Source organism: Aspergillus tanneri, assembly GCF_003426965.1.
Source record: "Aspergillus tanneri strain NIH1004 chromosome Unknown AapTan_4_pilon_pilon_pilon, whole genome shotgun sequence".
Classification (NCBI taxonomy): Eukaryota; Fungi; Ascomycota; class Eurotiomycetes; order Eurotiales; family Aspergillaceae; genus Aspergillus; species Aspergillus tanneri.
Window position 1 is genome coordinate 2,425,472 of NW_022984631.1, and position 18,829 is coordinate 2,444,300.

The following is an 18,829-nucleotide window of genomic DNA, read 5'->3' on the forward strand; positions in this document are numbered from 1 at the left end:
AAACGGAGTAGTTAACAATAAATAACGACCTTGAAGACTCAAAAAAAACCCAACTCCTAGACGATCCCCTTCTCACGATGGGTGATAGAAGGCGCTTCTCTCTTCCGTCGGCGCTTTTGGTGGTCGACAAGCTTGCAAAGAGGTGGCGGCTCTGCTGTACTAGGGCTAGCCATTTTGGGGTTAGCGTGCTCTCGCCAAATTGGCGCTAGCGCGGCAAACCCACACAAAGTCCAGTCAGAAATCTACGAGGTTAACGACGACAACCGACGCCGCCGCCGCCAACAGCTTGACCACCGACTCAGAGGTTCAAGGACAGTCAAAATGGCGAACAACAGATTGCAATACGTGAGTCAATGTTGGAGATATTGCCGTTGTCAAAAATGAGATGCTAACCATGTCCTTTTTTACTTTTCGCAGCGCCGCCGGAACCCGTACGTTTGAAATTTTCCTTTTCCCTCAGTTTCTGCATTCGTCGGTCGCTATGGTTTACGGTGTCCTGTGCGATATCTGGAGCGACTGGAATCTTCTTTTTCTCTCAGATTTGGGCTTTATGATCAGGATATTGATGGGAATCTGTTCACAGGTACAACACGCGGTCCAACAAGGTTCGCATCGTCAAAACCCCTGGCGGTGAGCTCCGGTACCTTCACATCAAGAAGAAGGGCACTGCCCCCAAGTGCGGTGACTGTGGCATCAAGCTCCCAGGTGTGAGTGCTCCCGGTTGATTTTGGTTAAATGAGTTCGTTTCTTCGAGCGTGGCGATCGATCCTCGCGGAAGGATGAAAAGATCGGAGGATAGAAGGAAACCCCACGCTACAAACATAATATGTGTCAGATTTGGGAAATCTATAGACGGTGGCTGATGGCGTTATTCTCTTAGATCCCCGCCCTTCGCCCCCGGGAATACTCTCAGATTTCCCGCCCCAAGAAGAACGTCACTCGTGCCTACGGTGGATCCCGCTGCGCTGGCTGCGTCAAGGACCGCATTGTCCGTGCCTTCCTGATTGAGGAGCAGAAGATCGTCAAGAAGGTCCTCAAGGAGTCCCAGGAGAAGGCTGCTAAGCGCTAAGCGGGGTACCCTTTTTTTGTTTTTAGTGGGAGCGAATATGGAAAATAAAATTGGCTGGGTATAGTTCTCTTAGAACTTAAGTAAAGTGAACAGGCACGGCTAGCGCGACAAGGTCGTGGCTCAATGGAACTTTTCTCATTCATGACTGTCAGATTGTTCCGACTGGATTCATGGTAATAATTTCTTCTTTTCTATTATGGAGGTTTCTCTGTACACGTCTGTTGTTCGCGATTGTTGAATTGGACGTCAGACTAGACCTGGTTCTCTAAGTAGACCCCCATGCAATGCTCCCTGCTCTTCACCGGGCCCCTGACATCGAACACGTCAAGAGACCTTCGACAAATGCATGGTCTATCTCATGGCAAGCATCCAACCTTAGTAAAATAAATCTGACTTTCCAACCCCTCTCACCATGGTACCTGGCTCGAACCTTGCCGATCACGACTTAACTCGGCATCTATCCTAGAAAGTATGTATGTAGGGTATATATGTATGTACTTGTCGTTGTCCACGTAAAAGTAGAGTTTAACCAAAGCCACGCCAACCACAGGCCACACAGCCAGCGCAGCATGCATGGGTTGCTCTAATTGAAATGAAGGCAGCGGCTAGTCCCAAAACAGAAAAAAAGGAACTGTCTCTGGCGGACGAAAGTGAAACACGAAGCAGGTGTGGTAATAGTTTGGCGCTGCCGAGATGCAGAGGAACCAAGGACGAGGGGAGAAGTAGGAAAGCGGGGACGCTTCAGAAAAAATAAGAAAAAAGAAAAAAGACAGACGAAAAGAGAGAGAAAGATACACTAACTATGTGTGAGTGAGAAAGAAGCACAGGAATAGTCAGATCACTAGAATTGCAAATAAGACTGACAGTCTGAACGGGAGAATTTCAGACTAAGGCCCTGCCTGCTCTGGATACTGCAGTATCCAGAGCCGACAGGACTAAAGGGAGTTGTACTCCGTGTACCTGGTAGCCAGGACAAGAAAGATTGGCTCTGGGAATTGGGGTGGTGTTCAGCAGCAGATGGCATCATGTACGACTTGAGTGGGTGGTTAATCTTTTGTCCTACTTATTTCTTTCTCCGGCGATGAATACGGGAGTCCACGGTGATTCTCATCTGCCGGTAGATGATGAAGATGTAAGTACTCCATTGCACCTTGCTGTACCTGAGATATTTACTGTAGGTAGGTGGGTCCTAGTCGATGCCTTTTTTACTTTTGATTATACCTACATACATCTACACATCCAGAGGTGCATCCAGGAATACAATCTATCTGTCTGTTTCCTTAATATATGTGAGAGTATAGACATGGAGGGAACAACCGCTGAAGGGAAATTGCAGACATCCAGAGATCTGTGCACCGTGTTCATTGCGGTGGATGGAAGTAGGTAAGTAGGTATGTATGTATTTTAGACTAGATGATGACGATTGTACCTTGGCCAATGTGTAAGCCTCCAGATGGCCTGCAGCTGACGTCGGACAGTGTTTGGATTTATCGTTCTTCGGTTGCAAAGGGAACTGCGAGTCTGCTGTTCAGTAGATCTCTCTGTCCTCTCTGTCCTCTCTGTCCTCTTTGTCCTCTTTATCCCTCCCCTCTCTTTTCTTTTTCTCTCTTTTTGTCCCTTTTTCTTCTATCCTTTCGGTTGCCCCTGAATGCCACCGAGCATCACATCAATAAATACTATACACATCCGTTCTCAGGAATGAATGATATGACAAACTCAAGCATGGATTCAACTAGATATCACGTACAGAAATGCAACACGAACATCCATTATCTACTTTCGCTCCCTCGCTAATGTAAATGTCACTGTAACCAGTGTCGGGGCCATATGTACCATCCAAGTCATGTACGATTCTGTAGGCATCCTATGAAGCGGTGAGGAGGTAAGTATGTTCCTCATTCTTGTACCTCTCTAGCCTTTTGTTTTATGTATTTACTATTTATTTTGTTTTATTTTTGTTTCCTCTTGTCTATTTCATCATTAGGTCCTAGAATTGCAATCTGGTCTGTCAAAGCTTCCTGATAGAGAAAGCCGACGTGGTACCAGGCTCAGGCGCTACCGTGATGATACCCAACCATAGGAAAGAATGGTCCCTGCTGGACAGTAGATAAGGTCCGACACTAGTCTAGCCGAAGGACAATGGGCTGGTCTGCGGCCAACCTGCATAAATGCGGCCCGAGTCGCACATTTTCCACGTTTGAGGAATAGTAGAAAGGGAACCAGAAGGCAGCAAATGTTGGGTCCCGATAGGGGATGGTCTGGAGGGGTCAGAGCCCAGGAAACGAGTGTGTATGTATAGAATGAGTGGGGAGGGGGAGGGGGAAATGAAGCTGTCGATTTCATATCGAGGTCACATATAGCTCGAAGCACATGTAGTACTTAGATTGAGGTATAGTGTATAGTACTAGGCGGATCTTATATCTTGTGATCGAGGCCTACCTCCTGTGGTACGGAGTACTTACTAAGTACTCTGGAGCACGGCACAGAAATAGACGATGCAAGGGTACTAGCTACGTAGCTAGCATGGGAAATGGGGATGGAGGAAAACTTAGATCTGCTGTGGACGACTCTATTTCACATTCTCCATACGGAGTATAGTACGGACATGGAAAGATGGACGCCCGAGAAGTAGGCTAGGAAAGTACCAACCCGGAAGCTTAGCGAGTCAATGCGTCTGCGTCCACATCAGTTTAAGCACCCATCACGGCCCGTTGGAAGTCTACAAAGTCAAATGGAGTACTTTTGACGCGAGTAACACTGGCGGCGTTGGAGGATCGCCAGCGTCGATCTCAACCGTCTTCTCCGAGGCTAATGGGAGGAAAGGGGCCTTCAATGGGGGGGCAAAAAAAAAGTAAGTATAGAACAAAAGAAAAGAAAGGCGCAAAAGGAATTCACACACAAAGGGTCAAGACCCTTTTTCTGCATGACACGGTCGTTTCATTAGCTGGGAATAATTGAGATGGAGGGAAGAATGGCCACCCAATTAGAAAATAAGTACGGGGCGTAGAAAAGAAAGAAATCGAGTATAGTGCCGATTCGAATGGAGCTAGAGGGTACTTAGGTAGTACCCTGTATAATGCAGCACGCAGACTAGTGGAACTCCTTCGAGCGGACCCCGAACTCCATCCCGACAACGTCACAATCGATGAGTTCGAAGCTGGTCCATAGCCCATGCCATTCAGATGGTTGACACATCCAGAGGAAGGGGTTGCATCCTGCCGGGTTGGACATCGGAGCATGAGACCGTACTTAGGTATGTATCCTAGCCTTTCTCCTCGCCAGAGAATGGCTGGGAATAGTGCATGCATTATCACCTATCAGCTCCAAGGAGGTATCTTCTAGTGTCATACTTATGCAACGACCAGCTAGCCCAGTAGCAAGTCGCCCTTTTGATCCGCCCATCAGTACCCCTGCAGTCTGCCGGACGTGCTTGGCGCTGCAGGCTGTCAATTTAGTTGTTGACGGGTGGCTCGGTCGCTGCCGCGACTATAGTCGAACACCACTACTCCGTAATGCATTTAAACAAAAGGACTGACTTGCTGTAGCTAAGGACTTTCTTATCTAGGGCGTTATTTTAGTCCGTCCGTGCAGATGCCATTCCGCACTCTCCGTATCGTTAATACCAGGCAGGTAATCTCGACATAAGACCAGAACGTGAGAGCAATTATTCCTTGGGTGGGCTCTTCACGCTGTAGATAGTCCCGTCCTCTTTAACAGACCATTCACCTACTTACTTGAAAGGGACTGTTGTTGTACACGATAGGATCAAAGAATGGCCCTGGCCCATTCGTTTGTCGACTCTGGTGCACCAGAGAACTGCTCGGAGGCCAAGTCCTCAGTAGCATACGGTGGGTAATACGAACCATACGCAGCCATCTGAGTTGTAGACAGTAAGCAAGTACCTACAGTAGTACCCTGAAGATCCAGTTCGCTCGCTAGAATATTCTCGTGGTATACTTACAGTAAGTATGGAAGTGAGTAAGTAATGATATGAAAGAGGGTCTTCTCCACCGTCCTGACCAGAAACAGCCGCGAAAGAAGAAAGCACTGCAACGCTGGCGGCGGCTTGTTCTTCCATCGAATAGAAAGAGCTAGAAGGGGTGCAAGTGATCTATCGGTACTGAGACTTGCATCCTTGACAAGTAGCTAAGGTAGATTGGGCGATACTTCGATACTTCGGTAAGAGGTAAAGTAGTATACTTGGGTTGCTGTACTACCTAGGTACCTAGTAGTATACACTTGGATGCGCAGTAAACACTGCCTACCCGTGAGCGACTTACCTTAGGCACTTAGTTCCTATCCGAGAACTGATCTATTCCTTGGGCACCAAAGGGGACCACAAAGTCAGCGTGGAACCAACCCGAGAAACCCAAATAACCCAAATCCCCGGAGCCGAAAAAGCGAATAAAGAAAACTTTCTACTTCATCACTAGGGGACAGTATGCTTTCGACATGCAGATTGTGGTTGCTTAATCTAACCACTACCTTTTCAGTACCTGGAGGTATTGAAGTAGAGCCTGGCCTCGACGGCTAGCGGACCAATGAGGATGCTGGAAATGGGGCTATCTTAGATTAGGTAATCGGTCCCATTTGATCAAAGGGATTCTGATTTCTTACCGGCATGTCATTGGCATAACATGACTATTGCCATTGTTCTGTAGGTGGTTATATTATTGTCATTGTCGTCGTATTATTACCTATTACTACTAGGTACTAGGCAATAGTAGTAATAGTATTGTCTAGGTACAGCCCGTCAGTTTATTTTTTGCTGGGTTCTTGTCGAACCAGGTCAGTCACCCTCGTTTATTTTCCCTCCGGTATCCACCGTCACCAGCATGAGCTTCATCATAACCTGCAGATACAGGTCACATGTCACTGGTGATCCCCCGTCTTGATAGTCAAGGAAGAAAACTAATTCTCCGCAGTAGAAGAGGGAAAAAAAAGAAAAAGAAGAAAAAGAAAAAGATAGAGAAAATAGAAGACGAAAGAGAGAACCAATTCCATAGCGCCACACTTGTTTAAAAAAATAAAAGAACCCCCATCTTACTAAAACAAAAGAAAGTAAAGTAAAAGGGGAAGGCTCCCTATCACGCCAAAAAGAAAAGAGATGGAAAAAACCAAAAAAGAAAAAAAAAAAAAAAACCAAAAAAAAGGTAAAACACCGAAAAAAAAAAATGTGACCCAGAGTAAAAATGCATCAATAGGACCCAGCAAGACAGGCTATTTAATAGCTACAGTACATTTGATATGCAAGTCAGTCAGCATACTCTTACCCCTCCGGTTAATCCCTATACCCCAAGCTGGAGATCCGAGGGGATTTCGGAGCCTGTCAACAGCCCATGGGGGAATTGCTGGAGGACACCACACCAACCCAAGAATCCTGTATCCATGGCCGGACAGTCCGATCCCGACCCCGCCATGTCACAGAAAATAGACGGGCAAGGAGGGGGGTCAGCACAACCAACAACGCTTCCCAAATCAAATGGCTCGATTGATGGGCGAGTCAGCGGCGTTGCTGGCCCCGGCACATGGAAGGGTGACACGGTCGTCGTGGGCGGCTGATGGTGGTGGTAGTACTGGCGGTACAGACTTTTCTGCAGTCGCCGCTGGGATGCCAGTCGTTGACGGCACCGCTCCTTTCGTATTCCATCCTGACTCAGATGTCCTCGAAACTTGGCAGTGACTTTCGTCGCCTTCCCTCCTTTGGCACCGGATCGCTGGCGCAGAGGAGCCGGTGGGTCCGAACCTAATGACTTCTTGTAATTCGCCTGCTTCCTATACCGGGTTGTGGATTGGATGCCATTCTTGACAGCTTCCTCCGTCAGGCGCCAGAAATTTACTGCCTTTTTGCCCGGGGTGGATTCCTCCCGAACCGCTTCAAAGCCCTGTAGTACATTGTAAGTCTCAAAACCAATACGAGGCGAGGTGCGCAAGATTCCACGCGGTAGCTTCTTAATCGCCAAAATGGATAATTACCATGAAAACGGAAGAACACGTACCGCATTCATTGACAGGTTATGACGGATGCTGTTCTGCCACCCTTTTGAGTTCCGGTCCTTCCCTTTGGCCGTGTTCTTCTCAAACCAACTGTAGATCTCCTGGAGGGGCAGTTTCATACCCGGCGCAGACCGTAGAGCTCTGTAGATAAGCCACGAGTACGGTTGATCATTGTTGGGCTCCCCTTCTGTGTCATCTGGGCTTGTCTGCATATCATCACGATCGGTCGCTGGGTTTGGAGCAGAAGGGGTTGATTTGCCACCGTGCATCGGCTGGCGAGACGAAATCGAGAGGGTTGGCGATGGTGTTGTTATGGTCGTTGTAGGGTAGAGTGCCGCAGGAGCCTCGGACCGGTCCTGAGTTTCTATACCCGGCTGAGAAGAAGAGTATGAAGAAGGGTCAGGATCGAAAGTACTGCCGTCTGTCTCACGGATCCAATCTGGGGAGCCGTGGTATGCAGCAGCATGGGGGCGACGCAGACCAGGCTTCAATTGACTTGTGGTGGAACTGGAAGCCATGAAAGAGCTCGACCAGCCATGGTCGTAGGGGAATAGACGGGGGACTCCGTCCGCCACAGTCTCCATGGGGGAGTGGGATGGGCTGAGGGAGTACCCGGGAGTTGTTTCAATAGCGCATGGAGGCTGACAGGACATCATCATCCCCGCGCTGCTAGAGTTAGAGCTCGTCCAGTTCTCGATCAAGGAGCAGGGGTTGCTATGGCAAGATGTTTCCACCAGAGCGCCATTGTTGACGGACGAGGAGGGCGCCTCTGCTCGTTTCGCAATAAAGTGCCGCGTATTCGCCTGACCAGAAGGGATCGGACCCAGCTGGAAAGCCGACGAAGGTACGAAACGGTCCATCATATGGTCCTTTTCTAGAACAGTAGAGCTTGCTTGAGGGCCTATCCAACAGCAAATATCTAAACACGCACGCGGGAAAGAAGTATTATTAGGACAGCTTTAATGGGGCTGTACAAGGTCCGCGCATGCCAGGAATTAAAGGGTTTTAACGTGTGAGAGGTCAGGAAAGGATAGGCCTGAGGAGTAAAGAAATTGAGGTGGTCAAGAAATGAATTAAAAAATAATAAGCATCATGCTTAAAATCCACTGTAAGTGGGATAGACGTGTGACCACTCAGGATGAGAACGCTCAGTAGAGTAATTGAAGCTGTAAGGCAAGAGATGCCAGCTCATAAGGCCGATGCTCTTTTGCTACAAACAGCCAGCACCATGCACTATCAGCAGTCCCAACAAACAAAAGACGGTCTAGAAGGATCATAGCAAATCTGGAAATCCAAAGAAAACAGAAAAAGAAGAAAAAGAAAATGAAAAAAGGAAAGGAAAAAGAAAAGAATTGTCAAAACTCAACCATCATGTGCTCTGGGAATATTGTGGATGGCGGTGGGAGCGCTTCGTTCTACTGCGGAAATCGCCTTCCCAAGCTGTGGAACAATCCATTGGACAGATGCAGCCAATGGGTTTCCTGGACCTAACCAGAGGCTGGATCTGGTGCTACTACGGGGGGAGGGGGAGTGCAATGGCTGCGGATTTTGGTGGCCACAACGCTTAACGGACGGGGATTGAGAGCGAGCTTGTGGATGGCGGGCACCTGCAGGAAATTCTGTCATTTGCACTGGCCACAACCGCAGAGGCAAGGTGCAAGCGTTTCTGGAACTGAGAATCTGGTAGCTTCCTGGGAGTCCCAATGGTCTATGAATCTATCCTGCAGATCCTCAAACCCACTTCCGCTTCCCCGACCAGCCGGAGCCCTTGAAACGAGATGCAGATAGCGCAGTGCCACCAAAGCCGCTTCGTCACAGTCCCTTTCTTTCCCCTAATTCCGTGAAGACAATGCGCCTAGCTTGTGGTACAGGGGAGAAGCTTCCGACCCTGAGAATCCACGTGATCCCATCCTGGGGCGACAGTGGGGTGGTATCCCACGATATCTGAAGGAGATGAGAGGAATAGGGAATAGAGGGTGGAGGTCAAAGTAAGAAATCGAGGGCAATTTCGCACATGGGAGCTATGACAGGCGGCTCATGTGCTTAAGAACCTTAATAAAACCGTCGGCAGATGATACGTCTTAGTTTCCATGATCCCTTAGGATCCAATACTGTAACAGGAGGTTAATAGTTCCAGCCCAATGAGAGTTCTACTCTTATTTTGCGGTTCCATGGGGCCGGATATCAAAGCCACGATCTTCTTCCCGGAAGATAACCCTCGTCGATATAACGATGAAATATGAGCGATACGAAGGGAAAAATTTATATGATAAAAATAGTAATATATGAATGAAAGAAAGATCAGCTTCCAAATTGCCCAGATGACGGTCATCACTTCCGATAATAAATCTAAAACAGCAGTTAGATTGGTGGTCAGCCAGGCAAGGCAGAATAACTCACTCGTTTGAATTGGAAGTGTAATTGCAAAATTCCCTGAGAAAGTGAACAATGTCAGCAAAAAATGGACTTCTCGACACTGTCATTTCACACCGAACTTCAGCCCCAACCACACATACCTTGTCGAAAGTACTCTTGAACCCTCTCTCTCTTTTAGCGCTGTAGTCCCATTCCTTATCGACGATTCGGAATGCAATGTCTTCATACGGTGGTCCCGCCATGAATCGAATTAGACAAGTATCCTCTTCCCCGGCAGCGGCGAATGACTGGCCACGTTTTCTTCCATGCTCGCGCTCTATACGATATGTTGGAGCCTTGGTCTTATCGATAAGATCGGGGTAGAAAATGTTGAATTTGTAGCCCTGGACGACCTTGGGTGGCGGGTTATCATGATCATAGTGCGTTTGATTATACTTGTTCCACTCATAGCCCATCTGCACTCGGTTGAAATACCGGGGTTTCCGCGGTCGGTATTTGTTCGCCCAGTGAGGGCGTGAGCTTGTGCTCACGGCCTCCTCGCCCGTAAAAATCTCCTCGTTTTCACTAACACCTTTTGCGAGCTCCCTTTCATAGAGGGCCTTTGTCGCTTGGGAAAAGTCCTCGTTCGGGATAGATGAGAAGCGAGACGGAGCTGTAGCCACTGGCGCATTTAATGTCTGGTTTACCGGAGTAGCAGAAGGTTTCTCGGTATGTCGCTGGCGGAGAGGGACGAACCCCATCTTCAGGATTTTTTGACGCTCACGGGCCTGAATATTGTGTTAGCAAAGGGAGAGAAGGAAAGCCAAGTCCCACGTATCCAAACTGATGTAACTTACTACTTGATTCAAAAACGCTGTTTCATCCACTATCTCTAAAACTTTGTCTTCCGGGCGGATTTGAAGTAATGGATCAGGATCAAGACCATGGAACTCTCGCTCATCAGGCGGGAGCTTATCACCTGAAGTTGTTTGAACCTCCGGGGCCAGAGGAGCTAGTTTCGCTCGCACTGATTCTGCTTCCTCGCACTGTTGTTCGCGAAGGCCCCGAACACGTTCGTCTATAACGGCTTGATAGACATTCTTTAGTTTGGCGCGGGCTTTCCAAACCGTGAGACTGCGCAGGAGTTCTTCCCAGTAATCGGTATCGATCGGTTCGTTCGAATTCAACTTCCTCCTAACCTGCACCTCGACGGTCTGGAGCTCCTCGTATGTTTTTGGACTCAATACCTTATTAATATCCGTGGCGACGGAGCTGAGAGCACGCCCTTCGGGAGCGGCAGTCCTTTGGCGGTCATGGCAAATAACCTTCATGGTCTGACGAGAAAGAGTGTTGTTAATCTCACCCCTCTCAAGCTAACAGGCTTAGAAAACATACCTTCCAGAAATCCCTATTTTGAGGGTTCGATTCGAGGCTCAAAAATGTGTCGATATCCTTTTCCAATTCGAGCAATTCGGCTGCCGACAATCCCTCGAAAACGCCATCCGGATCCACCAGGTCGAGCTCTGAGTCCACAATCTCATCATCAAGGGGGTTTCTTGTAGGATCGATAACCCGTAGAGTGACGGTAAGCCAATCTATCGGCTTGGCCCTACCATCTTTCACTCGAATCTCCGCTTTCTTTTTGGCCTGTTTGAGAACGAACACGTCTTCCTGCGCCACCCACTCTCGCACTTTTTCATCCTCTTGCAGTTGATTCAAGCGCACCTGATCCTTCATATTCCGCGGTGGAGGGTGTGACAGTCCACGTCTTTCTTCTCTCCGTCTGCCAGAGTCATAGCGTTCGTCCCTCTGGTCGTATCTGCGGGGAAGTTTCTGGGGTTGACGCGATGGCGATCGAGATCGGCTTCGTTTCGAGCCTGTTCTATCGGGAAGTCGCGACGCCATCCTGACGCTGTTATCGAAATTGCTGAGGAAAAAAGCTGTATGAAGGTAAATCGTGGCGTGAAGGATGACCGTCTAGATATATGAAAATGTAAGATGAGGATGCTCTTGGAGCTGGTCGAGTTTGTCCAGCCGCAAGCAAGCAAGCTAAGCGGGCGGCAAACCTTCCCGACCAAGCATGCGTCTCACGTCCGCCTGACGAACATCAGACGTTGCCTACCAACAGTACATTAAAGCACACAAAGCTGTACTATGTGGTAGCAAAGCAGTCAACTATTTATCCTAATGAGCTGTTGTTAGAAATGAATGGGAAATGGCACCAACTACGCCCTGCAAATCGAGGCGATCTGCCGCCACTTCTTTTCAAATACCTATTGACGTCAAATGGCTACGAGATGTATATGACTGATCTTACCAATATCTGGTCCGAGCATTTAAGTCGCGAAAATATTCTGAAGAGAGCCGAAAAAGATGCAGCCACCATTGATCCCAATGAAGATCAGGAGCAATATCAAGTATTGTTGCGAAAGATTGGAGACGCACTTCGCAACGAAACGGACACCAATGTGTACTTGGGTCGTAAATCATCGGGAGATACCTTGGAACTAACCACGTCGACGAAGCTTCCAGCTCCACTAGAACCTCTGGAATGGTCTGCCTATCTCTCGAGAGAGCCACAGTCTTCGTTGACACACCATCTGCTGCTCCCGATGCTAAAGGCAGAAGCTGGCTGGGAGTCACGGCAGCGAAACCTCATGGATCAACTCAACAGGAAAGACTGGGTTCTCGATAAACTATTCGATAAGATTGAAGCCATGGGAGTGGACCTGAGTACGATATTCCCAGGTATCTCTGGATTGCGGACGAGGAAGACAGGAACGACACAGGCACACGCTGCGAAATACATCAAAGGCATTGCACCATTTGATGAACATGCGTGGCTTGAGGAGCAAAATTCGTTGTCTCCTGATCTAGGTCTTCCTTCTAACATACTTGCAGAGTTGTCTAACGCTGATACCGTGAGACAAAGTGAGTTATTCCATCCACCTCCAGATAAATGGTGGGAGGGGCTTGCTGCACTCAGCCACGCCACGCTTCCTCGGCACGATGGTGTTGATTCAGTCAAGGATACAATGCCTCCTAAAGATGACACGGCAACCGAGACCGACTCTGGTGCAGAAACAGACGACGATGATTTTGAAGTAAGTGTGACTTGCCATATACACTATCACTATGATTAAATTTTTATTTTCCTAGCGACAAGAAACACCTCCAAGATTCAAACATCCCAAAGACACTGAGGAAAATCCTCCTGATTCTAGGGACACACAAAAGACGGACAGCGAACCTTCCGAAACATCTCCTAGCCCAGCCCGTGCAAAATCACCCATGGGCACATCAAAGGGCCTTGGGGTAATTGGAGGGCAAAAGTCATCTAGGAAGCTAGTAACACGAACTTCGCTTTCACCAGACCGTAAATCCACGACTACTAAGCCGACACAGCCCCAGTCGACACATATCCCATCCACCGATACCGATGAGACTGACTCGGGATCAGACCTTGAAGGAGGAAATGCAACTTCGCCAGCACCGGCAGCCCGGAAGCCCCTATCCACAAACAAATCCGCAGCCAAAAAAAGTGGGTTAGGTGTCATCGGTGGTAGCAGCGAAGTAAAACAGGGCCTTTCTCGGTCTACATCACCCGAATTACCACCAAAGCCTCAAGCCCAAGACAAAACTCCAACAAAGCCACGAGGATTAGGAGTCATCGGTGGGAAGAAACGAGAGAAACAACGAACGCCCGCAACTACATGTCTCAAATCGCCAGAACCACTGCAAAGCGACTCCATCACGCACTCGACGCTACCGAAAACGAAAACAAAGCCAGCTGGCAAACTCGGTGTTATCGGGGGCAAAGGCACCAAACACATAGCTGTTTCAACTTCATCTACACCTAGTGTATCGCCCCGGCCAGAGGAAGAAGCAGCAGCAGCAACAGCAGAAGAAGATATCAAATCAGCCAAAACGGCGGAGTCAAAGGAGATGCCAGTGAAATCCCCACCACCGAAAAGTCCGCAGCCAGACACGCGCCTGGAAGAACCAAAGCAGGAAGAAACAGAGCAAGAACGAGCAAACAGGAAACGAGAGGAATTAAAACGGCAGCTGGAGGCAAAAAGCAAAGCTCCCGCTAAGAAGAAGCGAAGGTTTTAATCCGAGACAGTCTTGGATGGACGAATGAATGAAAAGTTGGACTAGCTAGTATATTAACGAAGCCTTCTATTGGATGACATGCATGATAATACAGGGTGGTTTGTTAGTACCTTGCTAGAAATATCTCTTACAACCTAAGAACTAAGCAGTGCAGTGTACCTACATTTTGTGTATAGTACTGTGCAATTATTTTATTATACTGTTATATAGGTCAAAGCTATATATAACTCCTCCAATGACTTTTAGTTTTCCTTTTTCCCTTTTTTTTTTTTTTTTTTTTTTTTTGCCGGGGGTTGGCATATACATATATAGAAATGCATCGCACATATAAAAGAGATGCACCAATTGGGTAGTGGGAGGAATTAGATTCTATTGCTATTCCTGTGTATGTCACATTACATCCATTGGGCTTAGAATACTTTATCTTGGGTTTACTATACAGTACTTTCTACTTATACCTGCCCAATACGGAATATATCAAAGGCTTAGAAGTACAATGGTATGTGGGGTACATAATCATAAAGGTAAATACATGGGTATTCTGAAAGGTATTCATGCATAAAAATCACCAGTGATGGTCAACCCTCCTTTGTATCCAACACTAAAGCATAGATGGCTGTTGGTGGTGTAAATGTATACTATGCGATGAATAGGAAACCCCCGAGGACTGTGATTGTAAATCCACCAGCTACAGCTGGTTTACATCAGCTTGCGAGTCCACTGTTACCCCCAGTGCTAGCACGGGAAGTAGCACTTCGTCGCTTGCCTTGTTCATCAGGAGTAACAAGGCGTACTTTTTTGGGTGACATTAGATTAGAGGAAGCTCCACTGGGAGCGGCAGTGCTAGAGGAAGTGTTCGTTCCACCAGATGTGCCCACACTTAGCATACCCCGGACCTTTTCAACGGCTTTACTTTCACCTTTAGCCCAGGTATCCCGCTTGACAAAGCCAACACCGGCTTTCCTGCTCGCTGAGTCGCGCTTCTTGGACTCCTCCAGTAAGACTGCCCGATTATGTTCTCTGCGTGGGCCTGGACCGCAGTCATGCATGCAGCCTGGGGTCGCACAACCGCCCTCGCTGACTGCAACGTCGTTCAGCCATGTACTGATGCAAGCCATATGACCTCCGTGGCCGCAACCTTGACACCATATCCAGAGTGTAGAGCCCATCGGTCGAGGAGGACAGAAGGGATCAATAAAGTTTCCATCAATTTGTTGCATTTCGGATGGAGGGATTAGCTCTGTCCTAAGTGACGAATTAGAGGATAAAAAGTGTGAAATGACCTCAGGATCCCGTTCAGAGCTTGAGCGCGTAGGGAGCGCACTCTGCCCTGCCACCCATTCTTGAGGGGGATCGAGGCTCAGGCAAATAGTACAGGGCTCCTGGGGGGTGCTGCAGCGATAACAGCGACTATTGTCGTGTTTGGGATTCTCATATGGTCGCTTGCATGTGTAACAAAACAAATTCATAAAGGTGTCTATCTGTGCGTATTCGTAGACCGACGGATAAGAAGGCACACAGAGAAGCCGGAGCTCAGCTGCTTCGATATACATTGACTGGCGCACAAGATGTTCATTGTACAATTTGAAAATAAGCTCACATTCTTCCCTGGGGAGAATCTTTTCATAATCCTGGAAGAGAGCACGTAGTTTCTGGAGCAGATGAGCAGCAGATTGAATATCAACATTAGCGCTGCTATGATAATGCCTGATTGCTTCTTTCAGTAAAGCCTCGGCACTCCAAGGTTTAATCTCTGATTCATCAGGGTTGATGGGGATGGAGACTCCAGAAAAACCATCACTTCCATCAGGCGTGTTCCAACAAGCCAAGCTTTGCGCGGCGGAATCGCGGTAATCATTGTGATTACCATCTTCTTGGTGCCAAGTTTCTAAAGGTCTGGATTCCTTGAGAAGAAGTGGGGGGCTAAAAGGTCGTTCAAGGTGGATATGACCAGAACCTGGAAGTTCCTCTAAGGGCTCATCTTCACACAGGTCTTCACTCTGAACAGAGCCAGAACTCAAAAATGATTCTCCTCTATCTTTAGAAGGATCCTTACTAAGGTTTTCGTTTCCAAGCTCCTCTGTGGGATCAGCGCCTTCCGAGACGCCGCATAGGCTCGCTCGAGGGAACGGTGTTTCCATTGACTTGGAAGGATGTGAGCTCTCTGTAGACGCTGAAAACATCGGGAAACTTTCTGTTGATTCGTGATGATGGAAAATTGGGGGTTTTGTAGTCTCCATGGGAGACTCGAGAGACAAGACCTTCTTGGGAAATGACTTATAGTCACGGAGAGCCGCTCTCTTATCTTCCATTTTCTGGTCATATTCGTCTTCCTCTGAGATACCCTTTGTGAATTCAATATGATCCCGAGCGCGCCAGTCAGCTCTGCCAGTAATTGCCCGCGGTGCAGACCTCTGGTCATTCTCAGGAACCTGGGGAACTGATCCGGGTATTATCCGTGGTTGTGGATTTTCGCTTGCAGATGATTGACCATACTCCAAGTGGACAGCAGGACGGGATTCAGCATCAGACATCGAGGACCAATCATTGGAGGTCATGGTATCATTATGGGAACTTAAAAGGGACGGTGGAAGAGGTTGAATGTTTGCAAAATCATTCGAGGATATGGAGCGAGAGTTAGGGCTGTCGGAAGACCCAACGGGAGAATCAGGCAAAGGCTGTGCAAGAGGTGTCGTCATATTGGACGCACTTTCGGCGTCTTTGAGGGGCTTCTTAGGTACGTCGGTATCAAACACCCCCCTAAAGATTCGGCTTTTTATCCTACCTTGCCTCCCGTCTTCTAGGGCTCGTTGCTTTTCAGTAAATGGTCCTTCTTTGGAGAGCTTCTTGCGGAGACTGCGAGGGCGTTCAGGGATCCGGTGCCACTCTCTTGATTTCAGTTGAAGCTCTTGAATAGTAGCAAACTGGACGATGCGCCATGTTTGAGCTAATTTTATCAATGACACATCTTCTGCGCACTGAGCATTATGGCTTAAAGAATCTAGGAGGCAGCGAAGACGATCCGTATGTATGTCACTGGAATCGCCAAACAGTGGAATATAACGGCGTGCCAAATGCTGAAAAGCCTCCCGACTCATTGTAGCACCTGGAACACTTCCAACTATTCCAAGTTGCCGAGGGCCAGGTGGTTTAATCTTTGCCAATACCTGTTCTAAGGGGAGGACTGGGTTGAAATAAGAAGTACTGGGCGGTGTACTACCCAATGATTTTGATGGCCTGGCACTGCTTGTTGATTTACTATGCCGGTGGCGGATAGGTGCGAAAGAAGGCTCATCTAGCAAGTCATCTGCTGGGCTCTGAATGAGCACTTCACCGCTGTTACTTTCCTCCTCCTGATGGCCTACGAAGTTGGTGGTGCTGAGTCCCAGATTGTTTTGTCTGGAGCGCTTCTGGACAAAGGCCAGCACCTCACCGCTGGGGCTCCATGCTACAGCACACGTTGGCCTTTGGTTGACCACCTGAGGAGCATACCGGACATCGGTCTGAGTGAAAGCACCAGTTTCGCCTGCCGTCCACAACAGATCCTTTGAATGCCAAAGTAAATCTGTGGCGTGCGAGTCATATCGGTCAAACTCTCGGAATGGTATATGAGGTCGTCGAAGATCCCAGAGGTGGATACGTGGATCTTCTTTGTCATAGGATGTAACCACTTGAGTTGACTGCCAGTCACCAGAACTTTCTGGCTCCCTAGCCCAGGACGGCGGACGCCATCGAACGTTAAGAACAGCCTGAGGTGTCCGAAATTGAAAGGTCGGCTTCTGTCTTCGCTCAGCCGAAGAGGAAAAGTCCCATACTTTGACTTGTCTGTCTGTGCCGCCGCTAATGATATGTTTCCCATCAGGATGCCAATCCACTGAAAAACAAGGCCTGTCATGGGCTGTAATTCTCATCATTGGTGCGCTATTTTTGCGAATATCCCATAATTGAATTGCGCCGCTGTCTGTTGCGGTTGCAAACATACTTCCGTCGCTTGGGGACCACCTAATATCACGAATCGCATCGCTATTGCCGTTGTACAGCTCCTTGCTCCCGCAGACCGAAACCCCACGCTCTATAGATGGCATACGCAAGTCCCACATCCGAATGGATGAATCCTGGCTTCCAGACAAAAGCAACTGCGGCTTATGCGGGTTGAAAGCCAGTCGGTGGACTTGGCGACTATGTCCCTGGAACCGACAATACTCAAGGCCGGTCCGATGCAGATCATAGAGTACAATGCGGCCGTTTGCCACTGCAGTGGCGATAATTTGGTCGTAAGTGCCATGTGACCACTTTACATCCCTCACCGTCAGCTGGTCCTTGTGTCGCGCTGAGAGCCCACTACCGACATGATGAGTGGATGAGTAACTGATGATGGCATTGCGAAGATTGAATTCCTCGGACAAGTGGTCCGGTGAGACACGAATCGTTCTCAAGATTTCTTTCCCCCCGATTACTGCGTGTGTCCGTTGAGGGGAGATGTCTAGTGCTGCAATTGGAATACCGGTCTTATGAGTAACAGTTTGGGACGTCCCAGGTCTAGTAGGGATGTTAGAGCCAGGTATGTAAGTCAAAATGGGTGATTGCATGTAGATGAGGCACCTCTAGGAAAGCACGTCAAGCAAGAAAGGCAACAAAACATCTGGAAAGGGGCTGGAATCAGGCACCACTCTGTTGGGGATAGAAATAAAATAAAAATAAAAAATTTAGAAAAAAAAAATGGTAGGGAAACGTAATGTGGACGACGTGAAGGTGGGGAACTATACAAGGACTTCGACTTAGCAGGACGGGGACCAGCAGACAAATCCGCACGGCCCCCAGGAGTCAGCGGACTCGGAGGTCTCGACCCAGAAAAGAACGGCTGAGCAAATCTTGCCAGGGCACTCGCTGCGCGGTTGGAATACTTGTGGCTCTGTTGCACGGGGACCGGTGGGGGAGGAGGGGGAGGAGCTGGAGAAGAGCTGCCACCTCGGGTAGGCAAGCGAGGGTAATCTGACATAGTTCAGGATCCAATCAGTCCTTGAAGGCCAGTCAATCACGACTTAGCCCAATGAAGGGCGGAGCCCCATAGTCGACAATGTCCAACAAACAAGAAAGAGGACTTGAATGGTGGGGACATGAAAGGGGGGAAACCAGGGAGATGACTCTGGGAAGACTTGTGACTTGGTTGACGTTGGTTAGCTAGTTAGTTAGCTGTGCAGGTTCCGGATTAGTCAGGCTGCACCGAAGACGCGTAGTTAGTTATGAGTTGAAGATAGGGGTTCAGATTAGTACCTGGTAGCATTGGGAGCAAGC

General features: G+C 48.5%; 5 protein-coding genes across 5 annotated transcripts; 2 read left to right on the forward strand and 3 right to left on the reverse strand.

The window, feature by feature from the left end:
• Positions 1-77: 77 nt before the first annotated feature.
• RPL34 (60S ribosomal eL34 domain-containing protein) lies at positions 78-1,069 on the forward strand (the record flags this gene model as incomplete). The annotated part of the gene is made up of 5 exons (XM_033570623.1): positions 78-179; positions 230-345; positions 418-498; positions 584-707; positions 881-1,069. 5 exons carry the CDS (start codon positions 78-80, stop codon positions 1,067-1,069), a joined length of 612 nt encoding a protein of 203 aa, XP_033426655.1.
• Positions 1,070-6,357: 5,288 nt separating this feature from the next.
• On the reverse strand, positions 6,358-7,929 carry ATNIH1004_005985 (uncharacterized protein; the record flags this gene model as incomplete). Its single annotated transcript, XM_033570624.1, has 2 exons — positions 6,358-7,017; positions 7,069-7,929. 2 exons carry the CDS (start codon positions 7,927-7,929, stop codon positions 6,358-6,360), a joined length of 1,521 nt encoding a protein of 506 aa, XP_033426656.1.
• A 1,468-nt stretch (positions 7,930-9,397) lies between these two features.
• Positions 9,398-11,326, reverse strand: ATNIH1004_005986 (splicing factor cactin; the record flags this gene model as incomplete). Its single annotated transcript, XM_033570625.1, has 5 exons — positions 9,398-9,415; positions 9,467-9,499; positions 9,583-10,209; positions 10,279-10,755; positions 10,817-11,326. 5 exons carry the CDS (start codon positions 11,324-11,326, stop codon positions 9,398-9,400), a joined length of 1,665 nt encoding a protein of 554 aa, XP_033426657.1.
• A 299-nt stretch (positions 11,327-11,625) lies between these two features.
• Positions 11,626-13,534, forward strand: ATNIH1004_005987 (uncharacterized protein; the record flags this gene model as incomplete). The annotated part of the gene is made up of 2 exons (XM_033570626.1): positions 11,626-12,525; positions 12,581-13,534. The coding sequence occupies 2 exons, from the start codon at positions 11,626-11,628 to the stop codon at positions 13,532-13,534; spliced, it is 1,854 nt and encodes a 617-aa protein (XP_033426658.1).
• Positions 13,535-14,238: 704 nt separating this feature from the next.
• On the reverse strand, positions 14,239-18,533 carry RTC1 (WD repeat protein; the record flags this gene model as incomplete). The annotated part of the gene is made up of 2 exons (XM_033570627.1): positions 14,239-18,073; positions 18,301-18,533. The coding sequence occupies 2 exons, from the start codon at positions 18,531-18,533 to the stop codon at positions 14,239-14,241; spliced, it is 4,068 nt and encodes a 1,355-aa protein (XP_033426659.1).
• Positions 18,534-18,829: the final 296 nt, after the last annotated feature.